Source organism: Protobothrops mucrosquamatus, unplaced genomic scaffold, assembly GCF_001527695.2.
Source record: "Protobothrops mucrosquamatus isolate PMUCROS unplaced genomic scaffold, P.Mucros_1.0 scaffold1951, whole genome shotgun sequence".
Lineage (NCBI taxonomy): Eukaryota > Metazoa > Chordata > Lepidosauria > Squamata > Viperidae > Protobothrops > Protobothrops mucrosquamatus.
In genome coordinates, this window is record NW_015388070.1 from 178,920 (window position 1) to 199,568 (window position 20,649).

Below are 20,649 nucleotides of genomic sequence, written 5' to 3' on the forward strand. Positions count from 1 at the left end.
CTATCAGAAGTGATACTGTATTTATTTATTTATTTATTTATTTATTTATTTATTTATTTATTTATTTATTTATTTTGATTTATATCCCGCCCTTCTCCCAACGGGACTAGAATGGGCATAGAATGGGTGCTGCCACCACCTGATTCACAGCCCCTGAATGAATCTTCTTGTCCAACTTGGCTGGTAGGTAAGCATAATAGAGGTTGTTTTACTTCATCTCCTAAAGCTCAGTATAACTGGAACAAAGTGGTGGTAGCATTCCAAGAGAAAAGGATGAAGGAATATCAGCAATAGCTGCAGTTGAATCTTCTCTACTTTTGCTTTTATTTTGCAAAATTTCAAACATTAGATTCTATAACAGAGGAAAACTCTAGGACATGGTTGAAGACACTCTGAGCACCATTGGGGCCTAACAACATCTGAAGATAACCTGGGACATAGACCTAGAAAATGTGGGGAAAATAAAAATAATTGTTTCTCAAATGGTAAATATGGTAACTTATGGATCCCTAATTCTTTGGAGAAGATTTGCCCTAACCCAATTGCCATGTTGGCTTGATTGAGGATAAATCAATTGAGCCTATGATTTGCACTAACATGCTACAATAATGTTTGAGTTCAGATAATTCCTCTTCTCATCCTCGTTTCTTTAGATGTCCCAATTCCAAAATGTAGCTTTGCCTTTCTCAGCCCAGTCATTTCTGACCCTCTGAAGGATACCTGTATTACAACTTGTAGTTCAAGCTGTCTGCTGCAAGTTGATCGAAGACATTTAAAAGACACCAGGTGAGAGAAGACACTAAATAATGGAATCAATTTGCTCCTTCAATTGCTCTTTGTGAAGATCAGAAGGTGGCTCTATTTACACTGCTGGTATAGCTGCTCACCATGTTGCTTGTACTATGTGGGTTAGAAACCATGGTGGACATAAAAAACCTAAACCCCACAAAATCTAGTTCCTGTAAATTTTGTCTCACCTGTGCGCACAGTAGAGAAGAAAAGGAGCCAAAAGAGGCATAGAATGGGTGCTGCCACCACCTGATTCACAGCCCCTGAATGAATCTTCTTGTCCAACTTGGCTGGTAGGTAAGCATAATAGAGGTTGTATCTGTCCACCAAGTGCTTCAGTAACATATACATCAGACCTAAAAGAGGAGAGAAAATAATGTATTACCGTAGTTGGATTCTTCCCTTTCTTTAGAAGGTAGAAGAAATCAATGCATTTTCTTTATTTTATTTACATTCCGATTAAAATCAACTTGAAACAGATTACCATTGCATAAATATAACAATTAGATTAAAAACATGGAACTCCCCTCCCCTCCCCACTCACACGCTATTATGATGCCACTTCCTCAGATTGCCCTTTTACAACCACTCCATCCCCAGAGACCCTCCTGAAGTTCCAGATCATAATATCTTGCAGGTCACAAGAAGGGATGGGGCTATCCACCTTGTTTTCTTGGCACACTCTGCTCCAGACAGAGTTAAGAAGCCTCATCCTTGCGATATTGAATCAATTCCCACAGCAATCTCTCTCTACTGGTTCTTACTAGATAAGCAAATTCTACTAGGAGAAAGCAACTGAAGAGATAACCCAGATCCAAAATTTCATTAATGATCCATGATGAAGACGAATGTGGCTATTCATACACCTACTTGTCAATATGCTACTAGCTACAAGAAAGCCAAGGGGATGTGATAATACCTACCAAAGGGAACAATGATGGGGCACGTGATGCTGTAAGTCATAACCACAGTGAAGACACACATCATCCAGGCATAAGCAGCTCCAAACTGGAATTCATAAGCTTGATGCTAAAAAAGAAAACAGAATTCCTATCAGCACATGAAAAAAAAAGTGAAGATTTTCTGTAAAGTGACAACCACTTTACACTTACCTCAGCCTTCGGATGCCTAACAGGCATTGCTCTTCCCTTCCTTGCCTGACTTACTTACCCTTTTGACATTCCTGCGTTCAGCGGCTGAGCGGGCAAGACAAAGCCGAATCATGTACATAAGCAAACCAGGGATGCGCAGCAAATCCATGGCATTTCCGATGAATGCAGAAGCTATTACATAGTTCACAAAAAAGGCCCCATTGTCTGGTAAGAAAACGCATCTGGAAAAACAGAGAGGCAACTTGGCTGACTTGGAAAAAGTTATATTAATCAGGGAGATCATCAAGAATTGTATGAGTGTAGCCCAGCCTGGGAAACTGAAAAAAATCATCCTTAATAACAAAGGGAATAACAAACCACTCATGGAAACCTCTTGGCAAATTTAAAATCTTGCTATGTTGTTTTCTAGCTGTCCATTACCTAACTGGCTACTACAAAGCTATTTATATCTAAAGCTCCTGGAATTACAGTATGTATGTTGCCATGTATTTGAATATAGTAATTTTGTTTTGTTCTTCAGCATTTGTGGAAACACCTCTGTTTACAGAACCATCTTAACTTCCCATAGATAGTTTATACCCAGAATACACCCTCCAACAGTTTAAGGAAAAATAGCTACTGAAATCATGAAAAAAGTATGAGTTGCATGGGATAGTTAAAAAAAAAAGAGAGGGAAAGTGAGATTTGTAATAAGATATTGGGGAGATTTGGCTGCCCTGATATGTTCCACCTAGGATGAAGTTGATTAGGTATTTTCTCCATGGTGGTCACTATTAATAAAAGTGCTACACAAGACGCACTCTGTAAAAATAGACAAGTTACTCCTTCCAGAGAAGGGAGCTGAGGAAGTCACATAAAATCTCATAAAATGAGTGTATGGTATTCCATAACAACTGTTCCTCCTTGTCTGAATGCTTAAGATAAACTGGCTGTCCTGGAAGATGCTTCCTGAGGAAAGCAGGATGTGAAAAGAGCAAATATTACAATTATTATTATTATTATTATTGTATTGTATTCTTAAAACAGTTTAAGACTTACTCAAATCTTACGGCAGCTTCAGCCAAGAACTTTTTATCAAAGAGCCAGCGGAAAAACACATCCAAACTAGGAAGAGAAATATAGAAAGAGTGCAATGTAATTATCAACAGAAAATTATTATTATTATTATTATTATTATTATTATTATTATTATTATTATTATTATTATTATTATTATTATTATTATTAAAATAGGTGTAACAAAGTTTCACAAGTCTGATCATGCTGTACCTTCTCCTCTTTCTTACAGTTCAGTGAATTAGGAAAACATCTAGGAAAACTAGTCAAAGCTCTGGCTTCTCTCACTTTGAAGGAGGACTATCTTGTCTAGGACACTCCGGAGCTAAAACCCACCTAATCACTGTATTTCTTCCTTAACTCTGTTATGCCTCAAATAGTTGGCCTCCACCCAGTGTAAAAGCAGGATCATCAAAATTACATCCACATTTAACGGGTGCCACTATGAGATTGCAGGGAATCTGCTACCCTCCTTTTATGCAAATTATCAGATATTTTGACTGCTTTTCATTTAGCAGCCTGCCTTTCCTGATAAGCCAAAATATTGTCAACTTTGGAAAAAGTAGTTCCTCCTGATGTTTAAGTTGATTTGGGTCAGTTAGTTTTTCTCTTTTCTATATCACTTGCTCAGAAAAAGGATTTGGGATATTCCAGAAAAAAGTTATTCAAAACAAAGTTTCCTTGGTGTATGCTGATTACTAATGAGAACACCAATATAGAAATTCAGATGTGGTTAGCTGGAGTGGGGTGGGCAATAGTATTTAGACTTATATATCACTTCATGGTGCTTTACAATCCTCTATAAGCAGTTTGCAGAGTCAGCATATTGTTGGCAAGTTATACTAGCCTCAGATAATTTGAAAGCACTTTTGACATTTCACATTTGGAATAATGTACTGGAAATTAGCATATAAAGAATTGGAATGAATTTATCACAGGTAGATTAACAAGAAATGTTAATCACAGGAGAGGAATTATCTCTAGAGATAGCAACCATACTTGTAACAATATGTGAGGGAGACATTGAGAAATGGGACAAAAAATGATGCCTAGGGAAGAATCAGATAGATAATAGAGCTACATCCCTCAGCTGCATAGCACGCAGAGAAAGAGGCTTAGAAGGTACCTTCCAAAACTTCTCAGGCTTGTGTAAAGCTTGAAATTTGTACTTTCAGATTACCAAGATTATCTTAATATAGCCTTACAATAAAGTAACAGTAGCTCATCTCCTCTGTTTTTTTTATTTTGTCTATCTGGCTGACATAATTAATTGATGTGATACAAAAGTCATGAACCAGTGACCACTGCAACACTGGAAACATTATAAAGTATCTTCTGCTACTTTTTTTAACAACAGCAATAGCACTTAGACTTATATACAGCTTCATATTGCTTTACAGGACTCTTTAGGAGGTTTATAGAGTCAGAGTATTAGCCCCAACAATCTGGGTCCTCATTTTACCAACCTCGGAAGGATCTTCTTAACCTTGAGCCGGTTAAGATCGAACTGCTGGAAGTTGGCAGAATTAGCCTGCGATACTGCATTCTAACCACTGCACCATCATGGCTCTTTTTTCAGTTTTACCTCTTCAGATCAAAACAAAACTGGACAGCAGCAGTATAGGTAAAATTGAGTAAATTGTTTGCTGTTCAATATCCTAGTATTTACCTGCTCAGGCCCAGTGATGGCAGCAACAAGACCATGAAGATGAGGAAAGTGTAACACTTGTGCATGGTTGTCCTGTTCTCTCCAGACCTAGTGGCATAAAGAATATTAGTAGATTTATAGGGCATATGGTTACTTCCAGTAGCTTTTGAGAAATAAAAGCCACATGGTGGTGAAGTGCAAAATTTATTTATGTACTACTAATTATTCTATATCATTATGCAATGCACAAAGAATAAAACACTGAAACAGCAGCACATAAGTATGCATTATAATGATGATAATTAACAGAGCAAGATCCTTAAGAAGTAAATCCTAAAGAAAAGATATTTCTGGAAGACTAATAATATTGATACAGAGCTGTTTCAAGTTATCTTAGAGTGATATGAAGAGATGAATAATACTCATGTACAAAAGACTTCTTGTGAACCAAACTTATTATCGAATATATTTATTTCATATCTAAAACTCTCCATTTTGAGTTTGCAGCTATAGATTGAACACAGCATTGCAACAAACCATGTTTCAACATGTAGATCAATTGTATTTTTTTCTTTTTTCAAAATATGTCCAGAAGGAACCCTTATTACAAGATTATCTTGTTATTTACCCCAATAGTAAAACCGAAGTTGACCGCCTCTCTTAAATTTATTTTCAGAGGTTATACACAACGTAAAAGTCCACAAAAAAAAATTAAATTAAAAAATAATTCAGGGTATAATTCTCTGGTTGCAAGGAAGAAAAATTATAAGCAAGAGTTAAATTCTGAATAACTTCAATTTTATTTCCCATCTTACCTAGTCCAATGAGCTTCAAAGAATGCTGAATAATACACAATTGTAGGAAGCAAAGCAGAGAAGCACCACAGTAATAGAGTAGGGAAGAATTGGGTGATGATAGGGTTCTGGCAAAAAAGATAAAACAATAATTCACCTGTTCCAAGCAACTTGTAGAAGAACATAGAATATTACATTTCTAGATGGAATTTTTCCACAGTGCAATTCATAGCCACACAGTCCCAGTTTAAAAGGAGAAATCAGGAGATACAGAATAGCTTTGTAAGTCTTAGCTCCCCTCTCACAGTATGCAAGCAGAAATCCTGAGACATAAAATATCTAAGAACCCCAAATTTGGGTGACAAATTTATTCCATATAAATATGAAGAGATTTCTGTATGCACATTGAAACCATATTCTATTTTTTACACACAAGGTATTCAAATTTTCTGATAGAATATAGTATCTTATATTTGCCTTCTAAAATCAGATGCAAGGACCCAGAATGGGTTCCAACAGCACCTATTCTCCCAAGTTACAATGGAAGGATAGAATGCATTTATTTGTACCAATCTAGTATGGATCAGAACAATTCCTATATTTGTCTATTGGAAAAATATGAGGGCATCTCCTATTTTAGGATACCACTCTACATTTGAACTATGCTTACTTATATAAATTGCACTTCAGAGCTATAGAACCAAACAGATGAAGATCTAAATTCAGACACATGATTATTATTTTTTTCAGAAAAAGGAGAAAGTCAATATATCTGTTCTGCAAGCCAATAAAATGTTTGGATCTTTTACAGTTTTGTGATTTTAATGGCCATAAATGCAAAGTAGATTCAGTCTAGAGGACCTGGCAGAATTCCGAAGCCCACTTTAAATTATTTAAACTCCAGCAATTGAAGGACAATGTTATCCACTGAAACGCCCTTAATGCAGCTGCCCCAAAGAGATACCCTTTACATGAGTCTGACTTTGTCAGTACTGGCTAGGGATCATGGAATTTAGCCCAGATCATTTGAAATATATTAGGTGAGGAAGGGCTGTACCAGAGAATCCACGATGTGTGTGTCTGTCTGTGTGTATTCAAATGGAACTATGTTGTCATGTACCCTTTAACCTTCAAGCCTCATATATGCTTTAAGCACTAATGTGCTTGCTAAACCAGCTTGAGTCTATTTCTCATTGATATTTGGAAAATAAAAAAACCAAACTGAGTTCAGGAACAATTTAAAAACCATTAGTGGAATTATATTTATGACCCATCAGCTAACTCTAACATATCAGCCAAGAACAACTCCTGCAATCCTTTAACTCTGATTATCATTGCTAACAATACAGATTCCCTTACTTATCCTTGCCATTTCACTGGTTGCAATTGCAAAGTGACTTCTGGCAGGCTCTTCCTCAGTTTTACTTTCAAAAGCCACATACTGAACAATCAGACTCAAGTCTACAGAAAGGGTTGGGGATTTTGTGTGTGTGTGTGTGTGCCTGAACTATGCTGAAACAGGTATGTTGTTTTTGCCCTAAACTTAGCAGGACAAGGGAAGATCTTCATTGTAAGCCTCATATGGTCAAGATCTTACATTCAGGTATTCGACAGGCTTAGTGACATTGAACTTGTCCATTGTGGTGATGATAATGGCAGGTGTGGTGAGAAAGAACAGCAAGATGAAGAGCACCACATTGATGATCAGGCAGCGGAACCACCAGAAGAAGCCACGTATTGAGAGATGCTCCCTGGAGGAGAGAGACAACACAAAGAACCTCTTTTAAGTGTGGAAGAATCCAATGCCAATTGTGGAAGGTGGGACTGCATTTTAGGATGATATCCTGGCCACCCTCTTTATTGCTGAATTCCACTTTTAAAATCTAGCTTGTTCACTGATAATATTACCAATGAGGCTGAGCCCCTTCTAAAGGATCCCTCTTACTGGCGCTCTCACATACCTATCAGAAGCACAAAGACTTATTGAGTTCCCCTTTTTAGGCCAACTTACCAGTAGATGTTTTGAGGGTCAGGTGCATAAGAGACTGCCCAGTTTGAAATGTGGAGAGACTCGCTGCAGGAAGAAGCCTTGGGCTCCCCACGACATTTGCAGCCCTGGCACTTGCAAGCATTGAAGTCTTTAAGGATTCTGGAAGAAAGTGGAGAGGGAATAGATAAGGAGGTGATCAAAGGCCTTTATATACATTTTTGTGATGTGGCAATATCACTAATTTAAAATATTCTGTTAGAAATTAGAACAGAAAGAAAAAAACATGATTTTAAGGGAGAACTTCAGAAAACAATGAAGTCTGGAGGTGTTGTGTTAAAAAAAAGCCTTCCTCTCTCTCTCCTTCCTTCCTTCCTTCCTTCCTTCCTTCCTTCCTTCCTTCCTTCCTTCTTCTCCCTCCCACTCAGATTTAAGTCAATGAAATAAACTGGCAACAGTTTTAAAGACCAGTGTAAACTGAATTGTAGAATATGGAGGAATCCTGAAATTGCAATTATGTCCAGTTGTGCTTGGACTAATTAATGCACATGATCTATTACAGAATGAAGTAGCACTGATACTTTTAAGGGGGAACTAGATATTTCTACTGAAGATGGGTTTTCCACTGAGTGTTGGACAAGTTCTCTGATGCTTCTTTCAGAAGCAGCAGCACTTGGAATTTGTCATTTCATTTATTTATTTAGCATATTTATATAGCTTACATAGGTGCGACTCCGGGTGAGGTATAAACATAGCTACATTAACAATATAAAAATAATCAAACCTAAATAAATGTATAAAAAACCCCAAGATTGTGGACTAGCTATTTGACCTCATTAGTGACCATCTCTTTATTTGTGAGTATCTCAGGGACTAAGATATTGAGGATCTTAGCTTGTCTAGTTTGATGTTTTCCCTCCTTTTCTACAAGTGAAAAGTTTCTCCAGCCTGATCTCTGCACACACTTACATAGCGGTTATGGCCTCATTATGGAAAGTCACAAATGCCATGCCCAGTGGCTTCTCATTGACGTTTTCTTTTTCCTTCTTGTAGTCCTCTTTCAGCTTCTCCTCCAGGCTGGTATAGTACTCAATGGCTTCCACCTGCATAAATATCCACAAAGCAAGAGACTTAATCCCAAAGCAGGCATACTACATTATTAGCCCAACACATAACAATATTACATTTCCTCAGTGATCTGCCCAAGAAATGAGAATTACTGATCACCTTAATATTTTGATTTCACAGTCCATTAAATGCAAACCATTTAAGTAGAAGTATGTTAGAGGGCAAATAATTGTCCATTAGTTTAGGTCTGTTGTGGGAATAAAAATGGAATAATTAGATTCTAATCCATTTTGATAAGGACCATTTTGATTAAGATAGATACAAACTCTCTGTCATTAACTATAATATACTGAATAATCAGCAACTGAAATTGATACATGTTATCCCCAGGAGCTTCTCAGTAATATCATAAAACAAGAAGATGCCCTAGCAAAAATAGAGCCCTAGGTTCTGGTAACCAATCTCAAATTCTTCTCCTTGGGTGCACAAGTAATAAATGTCAGACAGTGACATCAGATCAGGAGAAAGAGTTTCTCTGGATTCTCTTTTTTTAATGCTATTTCCTAGCACTATCCCCCCAGTCCCTTGTTATTAACCAGCCCTTCTTTGCACCTCTTCACAGCCTTTGATAGCACAACAGCAGAGATGGCCACAGGGTTTTGGGTTGATCATTGTGGGGGTATTCTCTTTGGTCTGCAAATTGGTAAAGTAGATTTTTCCACGTTCTGCCTTTTTTCTGAAACAAAAGATTGTAAGAAAAGCGGAAGCTTAGAACAGGTAGCAGTGATCATTGCAAGCCAAAGTAGGCTATGTACAGGCTAAGTGTGGTGAGACAGCAAGATTTCATTGGTATTTGTCTGCAGGTACTTCTGTTGCAGTAAAATGATCCCGCTAATCCCAGTTTGCCAACACAAATTCCTGCACTTTAGCATCTTTCTTTAATGTACAGCCTTCAGTGTAGAAACAGAGCATCAGAAAGCTTTTGCCAATCTGCATTTACAGCAAGTGAATGCAATAGCACAAAGCAGCCAATTTTCTGGCATACCAGTTCAATAAGGAATTTGTGTGTGCTGGGAACTGGAATTAGACAATCGAGTTCATTACATTTTTAAATGTTAGCTTTATCCAACTATTATGAAGCAATACCTGGGTACTTCTAAAACTAAATAAAAATATGGAATGTGAAGGAAAACAATCCTTCCTACTTCAGTGAATTAACTGACATTTAACAGAGGAAGGAGTGGTTTATGCCACAGCAGTCTCCCAATTGAGAAAACAATGTTTGAACTAGATTAGAGTGTTGTGGTGACTCAAAATAGGAGTATCTACATATGGTGGAGGTAGGCCAATTCCTCATCTTATGATTAGGTTTAATCTTTTTTATTGTACTGTGCTGGTTTTAAGGTATGGTCAGTGATTTGACTTACGGTTAAATTTTATTGAGTTGAGTTTTCATTGATTACATATAATTTTATTTTTGATATAGTTTCTCCAACTAATTCATAAAAGAATACATCCCACTTTGTTACTGGATCTCTGTAATGACTGGGAAACCTATTAACCCTTTATAGACCATCAGATTACTGTTACTCTGCTTTCCAGGGGTAGCTGACAAGCTTCACTATATCTAGAAAGCTAAGTAAGCACAACGTTGTTCCAGAGAATATATGAAATTCACTCTTCCATTTTGTTGCATCCAAGATCTCAACAGTCCCTAAATTTGGGTCCATAATTCATAGAAAGTTCTCAATATCACTTGGTTTTGATTAAGAGTTCTTCACATGTCATTGTCAGCCCGTTCTGATAAACCAGACATGAACCCCAAAATCATGAATACTAAAACTATTTTTATTGTAGGGGTTACAGTAACAGAATCTTGCAACTCTGAATGTGCCTCTCCCTCTTTGCCTTTACCTAAAGAGAACTAAAGAGGGTCAAGTCTGAGACATTATATTCCTGCTTTGGACTGAGATTTCTCTTATTTGACCATTGCCTTGGCTTTTCCTCCTGTTGCTCAGGATTATTCTCACTGCCTGTTAGAGCCATGTACTGGAATCCCTGGTTGAACTCTCTGCTCTATTTGCTGTCCAATACTCACCCAGCTGTATTTTGCTCTTTATATCGTAATGCTGTCCACCAGAACCAACACCCTTAACCTCCACCCTAACTACAGGATTCATTATTACGAATACCAAAAATGGATGATGCTTTTTACTGCAGGTGTCACCTTGGACAACAATAGCCAAGACTTTCACAACATGGCACCTTCCAGATACATTAAAATTGAAACTCTCAGAATGCCCCTCCATTGCAATTTAATTGTTCTCCTAGCATGATAAGGCAATCTGAGGGTCACGTGTAATTGCCCTCCCAACACACACACACACACACACACACACACACACACACACACACACCTTATTGTGCCATTACCAGAAACTTGTCCGACTACAATACTGTGTTATGATCCAACATGTGTGGCTTAATTTTACATCACTTTGAGCTGAGAATCATTAAAACTGTAGCAAACACCATAGAGTTAATGTAATTGAAACAACAAAATAAATCCTAATGTTTCTCATAAAGCCCCAGAAAACATCCTGCTCACATATGTGATCCAGCTATGCTCGATTTTTATCACACGGCTCATTGCAGCCACCAGTAATTGACAATAGTTGTTGAGAAAGCTCCAGGTTCTGTACCTTTCTGCATCAAGGAACATCAGCCGGGCTACATCATAGCAGGGCCGTGCTTCCAGCACTGTGCAATTTGTATAGGCCTCCCTACAAAACAAGAAAGACGCCCAGACAGGCTTATTAGGTTCCTGAAGAAAATGCAAAACTTCAAAGATTCTGACTGATGATTGGAATTGTGCTTTTAATCCTGAAAAGGAACAGCACCTTTGAAATGTTTTCTTTCTGATGTGGAAAGAAATGGAACTTTTTGGAAATGGAACACAAGATTAACCATATCCTTCATTTCTGTTATGTAGAATAGAAATCACTTCTATATAAACCAGCTCTTTATTGTATTTGTGGGGAATCTGCCACCTTCTAAATGTTATTAAGCCACAATATCCCCATCCTGTTTCCTGGTCAGAAAGCCTGAGAGCTGGAATCCAAAAACAATTGACTATGTTAAAAAAAATAATAATAGAGCTTTTTCTTCCTGACAGGATGAAGAATGAGTGACTTACTCAAAATGCTTTTTGATCTTTTCAGGTTCCGCATATTTTGAGATGCCATTTATGAAGAGAGTCCGTTTCACCTGGAATAGATATGAGGCAACAAATAAGTAAAATAATATTTCTTCCCAAACAAGCTCAACTCCTGGAAACTTAACGAACATCTTTATGGAGTGTTCTTCAAGGAAGTCCCACATCCTCCCCATTGGGGGACAGATGTATGTCATGTGACAATGGCTCTTGATGAGCCATTCATTAAATGTTTTAGCTGAAAGAACCTTCAAGAAACTGCCTTTAAGGAGGAGCTACTTTAAAGCGTATCTGGTATTTTGTCTCTACCTCTTCATCAAGCCTTTGGGGAGGAGAAACCTCAAGGAGAACTAACATTGACCTGGCCTGTTCCCAAATGCTTTTACTTTACTTTACTGCTTTTACTTTACTTTACTTACCAAGTCATCCTCCTTGTAGCGCATCTTTGAAGTGTGGCGACGCATGCTGTACACAGTTAACAGCAAATACAAGAAGGCAAAAGTAGTGTGCAGCCATAAGAGGTTATTCCTGCCATAAAATTAAAAGAAGAGAGCGGAGTTCAACCACTGCTAGAGGACGGCTCATTTGGTTAAGGGCCAACTCATATGAATTCTGGAGAAGTTTTTCCTAAAAGGATATGAATAATATTTCCTTGACCACACAGAATCTCTTGAAACACTTCAATGATCATACTCACCCAGAATTCAGGTTAGCAATAGTTGTTCTGCCAAAACTGTAGGGGTTATTTTCTGGATAGTAAAAAAAAACAGGGTGGAAGGGAGGGAGGAGAGAGAGAGGAATGAACTAGATTATTGACTTAATTTTTTTAAAATTTAGTTTGCTTTTATCTTAGAGGCTCCAAATGATTTATAATAAAAAATTCATTATAATGTAAAATGTCAAATATTTATTTTAAGGTATCTACAGATTCTTCAGCTACGAGAAAGTGTTAGGCCTGTGCCAGCTGCCACTTCCCAATCTGGGAATTCTCTCCCGTTCGCCTCAAGTCCAGAATACCATAAATTGCTTCAGTATTAAAAGCATTTCATAATATTATTGAGAAAACACTTCCTCCAATCCAGATTGCCCTTCGTAAAGATACTTTTTTTCAGTAGTGAAGGAAAGCAAAGTGTTAAGAGATAAGTAAATAAGTTAAGTAGTTAAGCACTAAGTAAGCTGTATCTGTGTAAGAAAATTTGGGGGGAAATATAATGCCAGAGCATGTTCTCAATCCAATCCAATTTAAGCATCCCTTGTAAAGTAAGGACAGGAAGACAAAAGACCTCCACATTTAGCTAGGTACTTCCAGAAAACATAATATCAACACAATTTGGTTTCAGTGTCATTGAAATGTAAGAATGACCTTGAGGGACAAAAGGAAAAGATGCTACCTAAGAAATTATCAGATAATGAGCAGCCCCCAATGGCTTAACGGTCAGAGGAAGAAACTCAGAAATGACCACCCTAAAGGATCAAACAGTTAAGAATGGCAACAGGAAGATTCTACTTTCAGACTTACAAGATTCTGTTCATGTGTCCTTACAACAACGTAGAAATAGTTGTATAGCCATGTTTACTTTTTGGTTTACCCAGGAGGGTGATTTCCATATTGTGTAACAGTCTCCTAATGTGAGATCCTTAAAATTCACATGTCAGAGACTTCCGGGTTAGACGTCGTGGCTCCATTTCCCATGTCTGATTTTGCTCTGCTGGGGAGCCTAAAAAGGGTCTAAAGTCGCCCCGGAGAGGCGATGAAGAAGAAGGGGAACCTCGTCAATCGCGGAGGGGTGGCAGCCCTTCCGTTTGAGTGGAGGAAGCCCTTCAAACTGGAGGAAGAAAGACTGGCCACATTTATGTGGCCAGCCAGAAGCCACTGACAACCCAAGATAAGCAGTAACTAGCAACTTCTGAACAACACGGATGGAACTAGGTGAGAACGATCCTCTCTTTATAACTTTAAAACCTTTTCCTGAAAAAAAAGAACTCCCAAAGCAAAGAATCCCCCAGATAATAGAGAGAAGGGGAATTTTCACCCCCTTCTCTCAGGAAAAGAGAAGCGGCGAATAACTTTCTTCGGGGGAAATTAGATTCAATATAGAGACATAGCTTTGACAAATTTGGAGACTAAAAGTATTTTTAAGACTTTATATTCGAAAAGATATTTGGAAAGTTGATGAAATAGGTTTGGATTTAAAAGCTGGAAGATGGATGTTAACGACACCTAGTGGTGAACCTTGGCATTACAATTTATTATGCTTAAAAGAAAATTTGGCACGAAGCCTGGACATAGGTAAGGCTCTTTGTTGTTCCTGGAAACTTTCACTTTTGCAGACTGCAGCTGGGAAAAGGGGGAAAAAAAATCCTTAGGCTGTTTTATCTGTATGAAGGGGGCAATAAACCATTCTAAACTGGCCGGCCTGGATGACAAATATTGACTGACTTTTAGTTTCAAGAATTATCAAGAAATATTAAGAAACAGTGGGAAAATTGCTTCTAGACTATTTCTCTTTCAAAGAAACATGGATAATCAACAAGAAAATGTAAATGGACTTCAGAAAGAAATTCCATGTTGAAATCAATTCAAGAGACAATTGTTTTAAATTATGAGAAGACTAAAAATAATTTAAATAACATAAATGAGCAACTCTCCAACTTAAACTTACAAGCAAAAAATGTTCAGAAAATGACCATAAAGAATGAATTAGCAACTGAGAAACCAGAAGAAAAAATAGAGGAAACTGACATAAAGATAGAGGATTCAAAAGAAGAAACCAACAGACAGTCACAGATAAATAAAAATTTGGAAGACCCAGATATAACACCGGAAATGGGAAAGACATTTTACTTTTTAAGACTTCAGATCATATTTGAGGACAAGAAAGAAGAACTGATAGAATGGATGTCAGAGCTGTGTTAGGAAAAATGCTGAAAACTGGGGAACAAGAAACTAAAAGAGAAACTGAAGGAAAAAGAAAATGAAGGCTGTTTAATAAATATAAATGGATTAAGTGTTTTTACAAAAACATTTTAATTAAATTGTATTTTTTATTTCAAATAATATATACAGAAACAGAGGAAGAAATACTTGGTGATCTAAATGTACTAACTTGCAAAGTTATTTGGCAAAGTAAGAAAGCTAGAGTAAGACTGAAGAAAATAGAGGTCCTGACTAATTAGATGAGGTATTATACCATCTAATGCAGTGGTTCTCAACCTTTTTAATGCCGCGACCCCAACCGGTCGTAAGTCGAGGACTAAACCGATCGTAAGTTGAGGACTAAACCGGTCGTAAGTCGAGGACTAAACCGGTCGTAAGTCGAGGACTACCCAATTGGTCGTAAGTCGAGGACTTTCCCTGCCCGGGAGCGCCGCGCATGCGTGGTTCCGCCCCCTGTGCCGGCCAAGGTGTAGCTGGCAAGCGGCAGAGACGGAGCAGGCCGACCACCAGCTGGCCCAGCCCAAGGGAGGTAAGGCACCCACCGGAAAAGGGGAAAAAAATGGCGGACAAAAAAAATGGCAGACAAAAAAAATGGCGGACAGCCTTGCTTGGCGACCCCCTTGAAATGGTCGATCGACCCCAAATGGGGTCCCGACCCACAGGTTGAGAACCACTGATCTAATGGATGTCTGAATATGATTAAAAGAATAGACAATTGTTAGAAATAAAAGGACCATTATAAAATAGAAGGATGTGATTTGTAACTAGGATAACATAAGATGGGAAATATGAAAATACTAAGAGGGTCGGTATAAAGGAAGCTTTTAGTTACCCAAATGTAATTAATTATAAGAAAAATGATAATTGATAAAGTTATTTTGAATACTGATGGGAAATTAAAATTGAAAAAAGAGAAAAAAAACAGGATATGGATTGAATAAGGGAACTCTTGACTGCAAATACATTTGAGATATGTTTTGGCTAGAGAAGATATTATAAACTGATATTATGGATACTATGTATAACATTAGAAACATGTGATGAAGATGTTTATATTTAATTGTATAGGTATTAATAGCAGTAAGAATTATATTTGCATAGTTGGGTAAAATGATTATTATTGGAAGAAGAGAGAATCAGGGAAATATTGGATGGTGTAGTATTGGATATTTTGAGTGAAAGTTAATATATACCACTGAATGATAAAGGAACCCAGACACCAAGTTGTTTATTAAGTATTTATGATTGTAAAACTTGAAATTAATAAAATATTTACAAAAATAAAATAAAATTCACGTAAGTCAGTGGTTATGTTTTGTTTCCATTTTGCTAAGCTTTAGAACCCTTCCTGCTCTACAGCTTAATGACCAGGATGAACAAATGCTTGGAAGAGGCCATCCATGTCTTGCAAACTATCACATTTTCCTTCTTATCTCTTTGCTTAAGAGATAATATTTACAAGTACCATAACAAATTCAATGCAGAGTTTTCTTGTTTAGCCAGCCCCTTTTCCAGGTCAGTTGTCATTCTCTGCCCACTCAGCATGCTTAGTTCTCCTTGGCTGTTATCCTAAATGTTGTTTCTACAGCTGCAAATCTTGGTGTTCTTCCAAGCTTGCTGATGCATGGATAGCATTTCTCAGGCTAGATAAAACCTAGATGAGATTTCAGAGGAAAATCTGTCTACCTATATGTCTGAATCACTTCTGCTCTTTTGACCCACACAGTAGAAACACAGGTCCCAGAGCTGAGTGAGACCTCCCCCCAGCAGAGTTCTGACACAAAATGCCTTCCACTTACCAAGAAGATCCCCTGAGAAATTCACTGGCAAGACAATTCCCACAGATAGGACACCTACGGCAACTAGCAACCCAATGATATGCCGCTGGAAGGAGAGGTAATGGACTGCATCTGCCCCACACTTATCCCTGATTTCATCATCCCTGGAAAAGAAAAGAAATTGGGTAAGATTTGGAATAGCTTCAGGATTCTTGGGACTAGTCAAGATGTTCATCCAAAATGTCAGACCAATAAAGGAAAGCTTCTGCTAGTAGAAGTAGGCATATGCTTTTAAGTTTGTCCTTTCTGAAGTAGATAATTAAACATCTGGCAAGCAGTTGGCTATCTTCTCTCAGTAGTCTGGAGGCAGGAAAGATGGCTCCTCAGACTGACTGTCTCTCAGGAGATTGGCCAATGTTAGAGGATGGTGACTGCTATGAAAATGGAGAAGGTAGAGTAGATTGGGCCAGGGTGGAGAATATCATGCTCACTGGTTTTCCTTTCCATTCATTAAAACATCTTTCACTTTTTAAAAAAATTGTAGAGCGGAATACAGTAAAAATGTAGAACAGGATAACAGAGTTGGAAGGGACCTTGGGGATCTTCTAGTCCAAACCATTGTTCAAACTGGAAATCCTATACATTTCAGACAAATGTTTGTCCAGGCTCTTTTTAAAAACTTCCAGTGTTGGAGCACCCACAACTTCTGGAGGCAAGTCGTTCCAAAGATTAATTGTTCTAACTGTCTTCTTATCCTGCTTTCAGGTACTTTGTGGCAGCCCCATAAATACTGGAACATTGCTATCACATCTCTCCTAGTCTTCTTTTCACTAGACTAGACAAACCCAGTTCCTGTAACTGTTCTTTGTATGTTTTATCCTCCAGTCCCCTAATCATCTTTGTTGTAATGGATCATACAGAAGAGTTAAAATCAAGAATTATGTAGACAGAGCTGGAAATAAAGTTTCCATGCATCATTCCTATTTCTCTGAACTGCAAGCTAACTACTTTAAGTGAATTAAACGATGACATGCTTGGAGGAATTCTTATTTTCAATATTATATCACACAAATTTAAGAGCCCTGAAATTTCTATAACTCTCAAATGAAAACCAAAGAATCTTTCAATAGAGCAGATATTGGCTAATTGGCTTCTGTTACTTTCTATATATTAAAAGGAGGTGTAAGCCCACCCACTTTGTTCTTTTAGAAAGAAACAACACATTACCAGACATCCCTGAGTCAATGAATCTGAAGTCCCCTTGACTGCAGAATAACTTTGAAGAAATGTGTTTAGTTTCTGAACATAAGATCTTTGTTAAGGCAATATAGTAGTCCTTGTGTAATGACTGTAATGGAGTATGCTCATTATGGTCGCAAGTTGTTAGGGTCATTAAGGAAGATGCCCACGTGATCACCTTGCTTAATGACTTCCTTCCCTGTTCTCTCCAATGTGGTCATTCAGTGATTGCAGGCCATTAAGTAGAACACAGGGTGCCTTAGAGCAGTGGTTCTCAACCTGTGGGTCGGGACCCCATTTGGGGTCGATCGACCATTTCATGGGGGTCGCCAAGCAAGGCTGTCCACCATTTTTTTTTCCGCCATTTTTTTTGTCTGCCATTTTTCCCCCTTTTCCGGCGGGTGCCTTACCTCCCTTGGGCTGGGTCAGCTGGTGGTCGGCCTGCTCCCGTCTCTGCCACTTGCCAGCTACGCCTCGGCCGGCGCAGGGGGCGGAACCACGCATGCGCGGCACTCCCGGGCAGGGAAAGTCCTCAACTTACAAACCGGTTGAGTAGTCCTCGACTTATGACCGGTTTAGTCCTCGACTTACGACCGGTTTAGTCCTCGACTTACAACTGGTTTAGTCCTTGACTTACGACCGGTTGGGGTCGCGGCATTAAAAAGGTTGAGAACCACTGCCTTAGAGGTTGGGGACGCCCTGGAAGGTCTAGTGCAGGCTCAGATCCACCTGCTCTGGGCTTCCCATGATCCATTTCCCTTTTATTTAATTAATAAATAAATATGGGCAATGCTATACTTTCTATCACCATACTGATAGCATAACAAGTGTTAAGAGCAATAGCAATTGATATTGGTGGCATTTAGTCACTAGAATGGAGAAACATCTGCATGGAAATAGGATAAACTTACTTTATCCTGAAGATTGCTGTCAACCAGGAGCAAAAACCCTATGGAGAGGCAAAACAAGGCCATGTTATTCAGAGTTCTTTTTTCCCCCCATTTTCAGAACATCTGCTAGTCTATACAAGTAATCATAAGAAACCAAAGTGTTCCACTAGCTTCTCCCCTCAACTGAAAATGGGAGAAAGAAAATAGAAGAATGGACTGGAACAGTTCTAGGACATAGAACACTATACAATCAGATAACAATTAAAATAATTCTAAATTATAAAACAAGCTAGTTCTCTTGCCAGAATCCAAGATCCATTATTGTCATCACCCAAGATCTTGTAAAAAAAAAATCACTTTGTTGAACTTCTACATTTCATGTTTAAATTGTACAAAAACATATCAGCCTGTTTCCAACAGAAATGATCAGACAATGATAATGTGCATTAAAATCCTTCCTAAATTCCAAAAATAAGCAAACGATACTGGCCCCAAAGTTTTGGCCCCAAATAATTTGAGAATGAGAGCCAGTTTGGTGAAGTGGTTACGGCACCAGGCTAGAAACTGGGTAATGGTCATTCTAGTCTGGCCTTAAGCACAAAGCCAGGTGGGTGACCTTGGGCCAGTCACTCTCTCTCAGCCCTGGAAGAAGGGGTAATGGCAAACCACTTCAGAAAAATCTTGCCAAGAAAACTTCAGGGACCTGTCCTAGCAATCTGTGAGAATTGGACACGTTTGTACAGAAGAAAAAAAGGGGGGTTATTTGTCCAGATTTAGAAACAGAATTGCCTTAGACTGTTTCAGAAATCAGGATGGTTTTCTGGTGAATAAATAACAGAAAGTTCTTACTGCACAGATGCATCTTTTCTGCTATTAATATTGAACTCCAGTGACTAGCATTGACAGATGAAAAACAAAATGGAGGTGCTGGAGAAAAAAAAGCGGGATTGCTCAACCAGCTCTGGATTCACTTGAGGTTAGCTAAAATACAATTTCAAAAACAACTGAAAGAGACAACTCTTCCTGTTCAATAGGGACATGGGACATTTTCAACAAGCAATACATTTCCATGAGCTAACAAGCAATCAACAGCGTTTGCCTCTTCTCTATCACCTCTCTTCTCTCAATAGTGGTATCAGATAGTTGTAGAGTTTTACAGGCCTATGGGAGTCATCCTTTAGATAGTAATGGGTTGGATCCAGATGTAGATGTAGTAATTATAACACTTTATTAACAATCAGTACTGGGCTGAACTCAATATGCAGGTAATATGTTTGTTCTGGTTGCGCTGTGGCTCCCTTCTGCCTGTTCTGTGAAGTGGGACCTTTTATGTCTCTTCTGAAGCCCTGCCTTGGAAGTGTCACTGTTCAGCAAACAGGCATGCTACCTTGGATCAGGAACATCCTAATTAAGCTACTATGACTGAAACTAGAGTGAAACAAGTAGGATGAAAAAGCATTTTAAGAGAAAAAAATGTCCTGATAGTGAAAGGAATACAAAGTTTCTTGCATATTGGCTATCTTTGTAGATTTATAATTATCCTTTAGTTTCTTATATGCTCTTTTTCTGGAGGATGTGATTTGCTTTATACCAGTGGTATGCAAAATGTTCCCAAGCTCAAAACATTCCAAGCTCAAAATGTTCCATTTTAAGCTTGAAATAACTGTCCTGACCTCTTTGGAAGCTCCTACAGTGTTTTAACTATTCTACAAGTGTTTTGAAGCTACAAATGCCTCTAGCCTAATTGGAACATTTCCAATAAGATTGGAACAACTCTATTTAAAGTTGAGATGGATGTGGCATATCCCCAGTTTATATGACCCCCTGCTATTACCTATGCACTCCAAATTATTTAGTTGGCTATATTTTATTGATTTCTTACTTCCTTTAACATATGTTTTCGTGGGGATGTGTATTTCTTGCACTGAGATAGTAGGGATTTAATTTAATTTAATTTAATTTAATACATTGACTTATATGCCGCCCTTCTCCCCACGGGACTCAGGGCGGCTCACAGCATATTAAAACAACATAGCACATTTCCCCAATAAAAGCCAATTAAAACCAAATATTTGTAGCTGTGTCTCTTATTAAAAATCATTAAAAATTATCCCTATTTAAAATTCACCCTAGGTC

General features: G+C 38.1%; 1 protein-coding gene across 1 annotated transcript in view; it reads right to left on the minus strand.

The window, feature by feature from the left end:
• Positions 1–20,649, minus strand: part of TMEM63B (transmembrane protein 63B) — a 33,487-nt gene that overhangs the window by 3,363 nt on the left and 9,475 nt on the right. The window contains exons 5-20 of the mRNA XM_015823691.1: positions 18,535–18,572; positions 16,406–16,548; positions 12,366–12,417; positions 12,088–12,196; positions 11,651–11,721; positions 11,157–11,237; positions 9,067–9,190; positions 8,356–8,489; positions 7,411–7,548; positions 6,997–7,150; positions 5,421–5,527; positions 4,627–4,713; positions 2,940–3,005; positions 1,960–2,122; positions 1,713–1,818; positions 978–1,145 (exon numbers count right to left, since the gene is read on the minus strand). Coding sequence (XP_015679177.1) covers positions 978–1,145; positions 1,713–1,818; positions 1,960–2,122; positions 2,940–3,005; positions 4,627–4,713; positions 5,421–5,527; positions 6,997–7,150; positions 7,411–7,548; positions 8,356–8,489; positions 9,067–9,190; positions 11,157–11,237; positions 11,651–11,721; positions 12,088–12,196; positions 12,366–12,417; positions 16,406–16,548; positions 18,535–18,572 — 1,741 coding nt within the window. The remainder of the gene's footprint in view (positions 1–977; positions 1,146–1,712; positions 1,819–1,959; positions 2,123–2,939; positions 3,006–4,626; positions 4,714–5,420; positions 5,528–6,996; positions 7,151–7,410; positions 7,549–8,355; positions 8,490–9,066; positions 9,191–11,156; positions 11,238–11,650; positions 11,722–12,087; positions 12,197–12,365; positions 12,418–16,405; positions 16,549–18,534; positions 18,573–20,649) is intronic.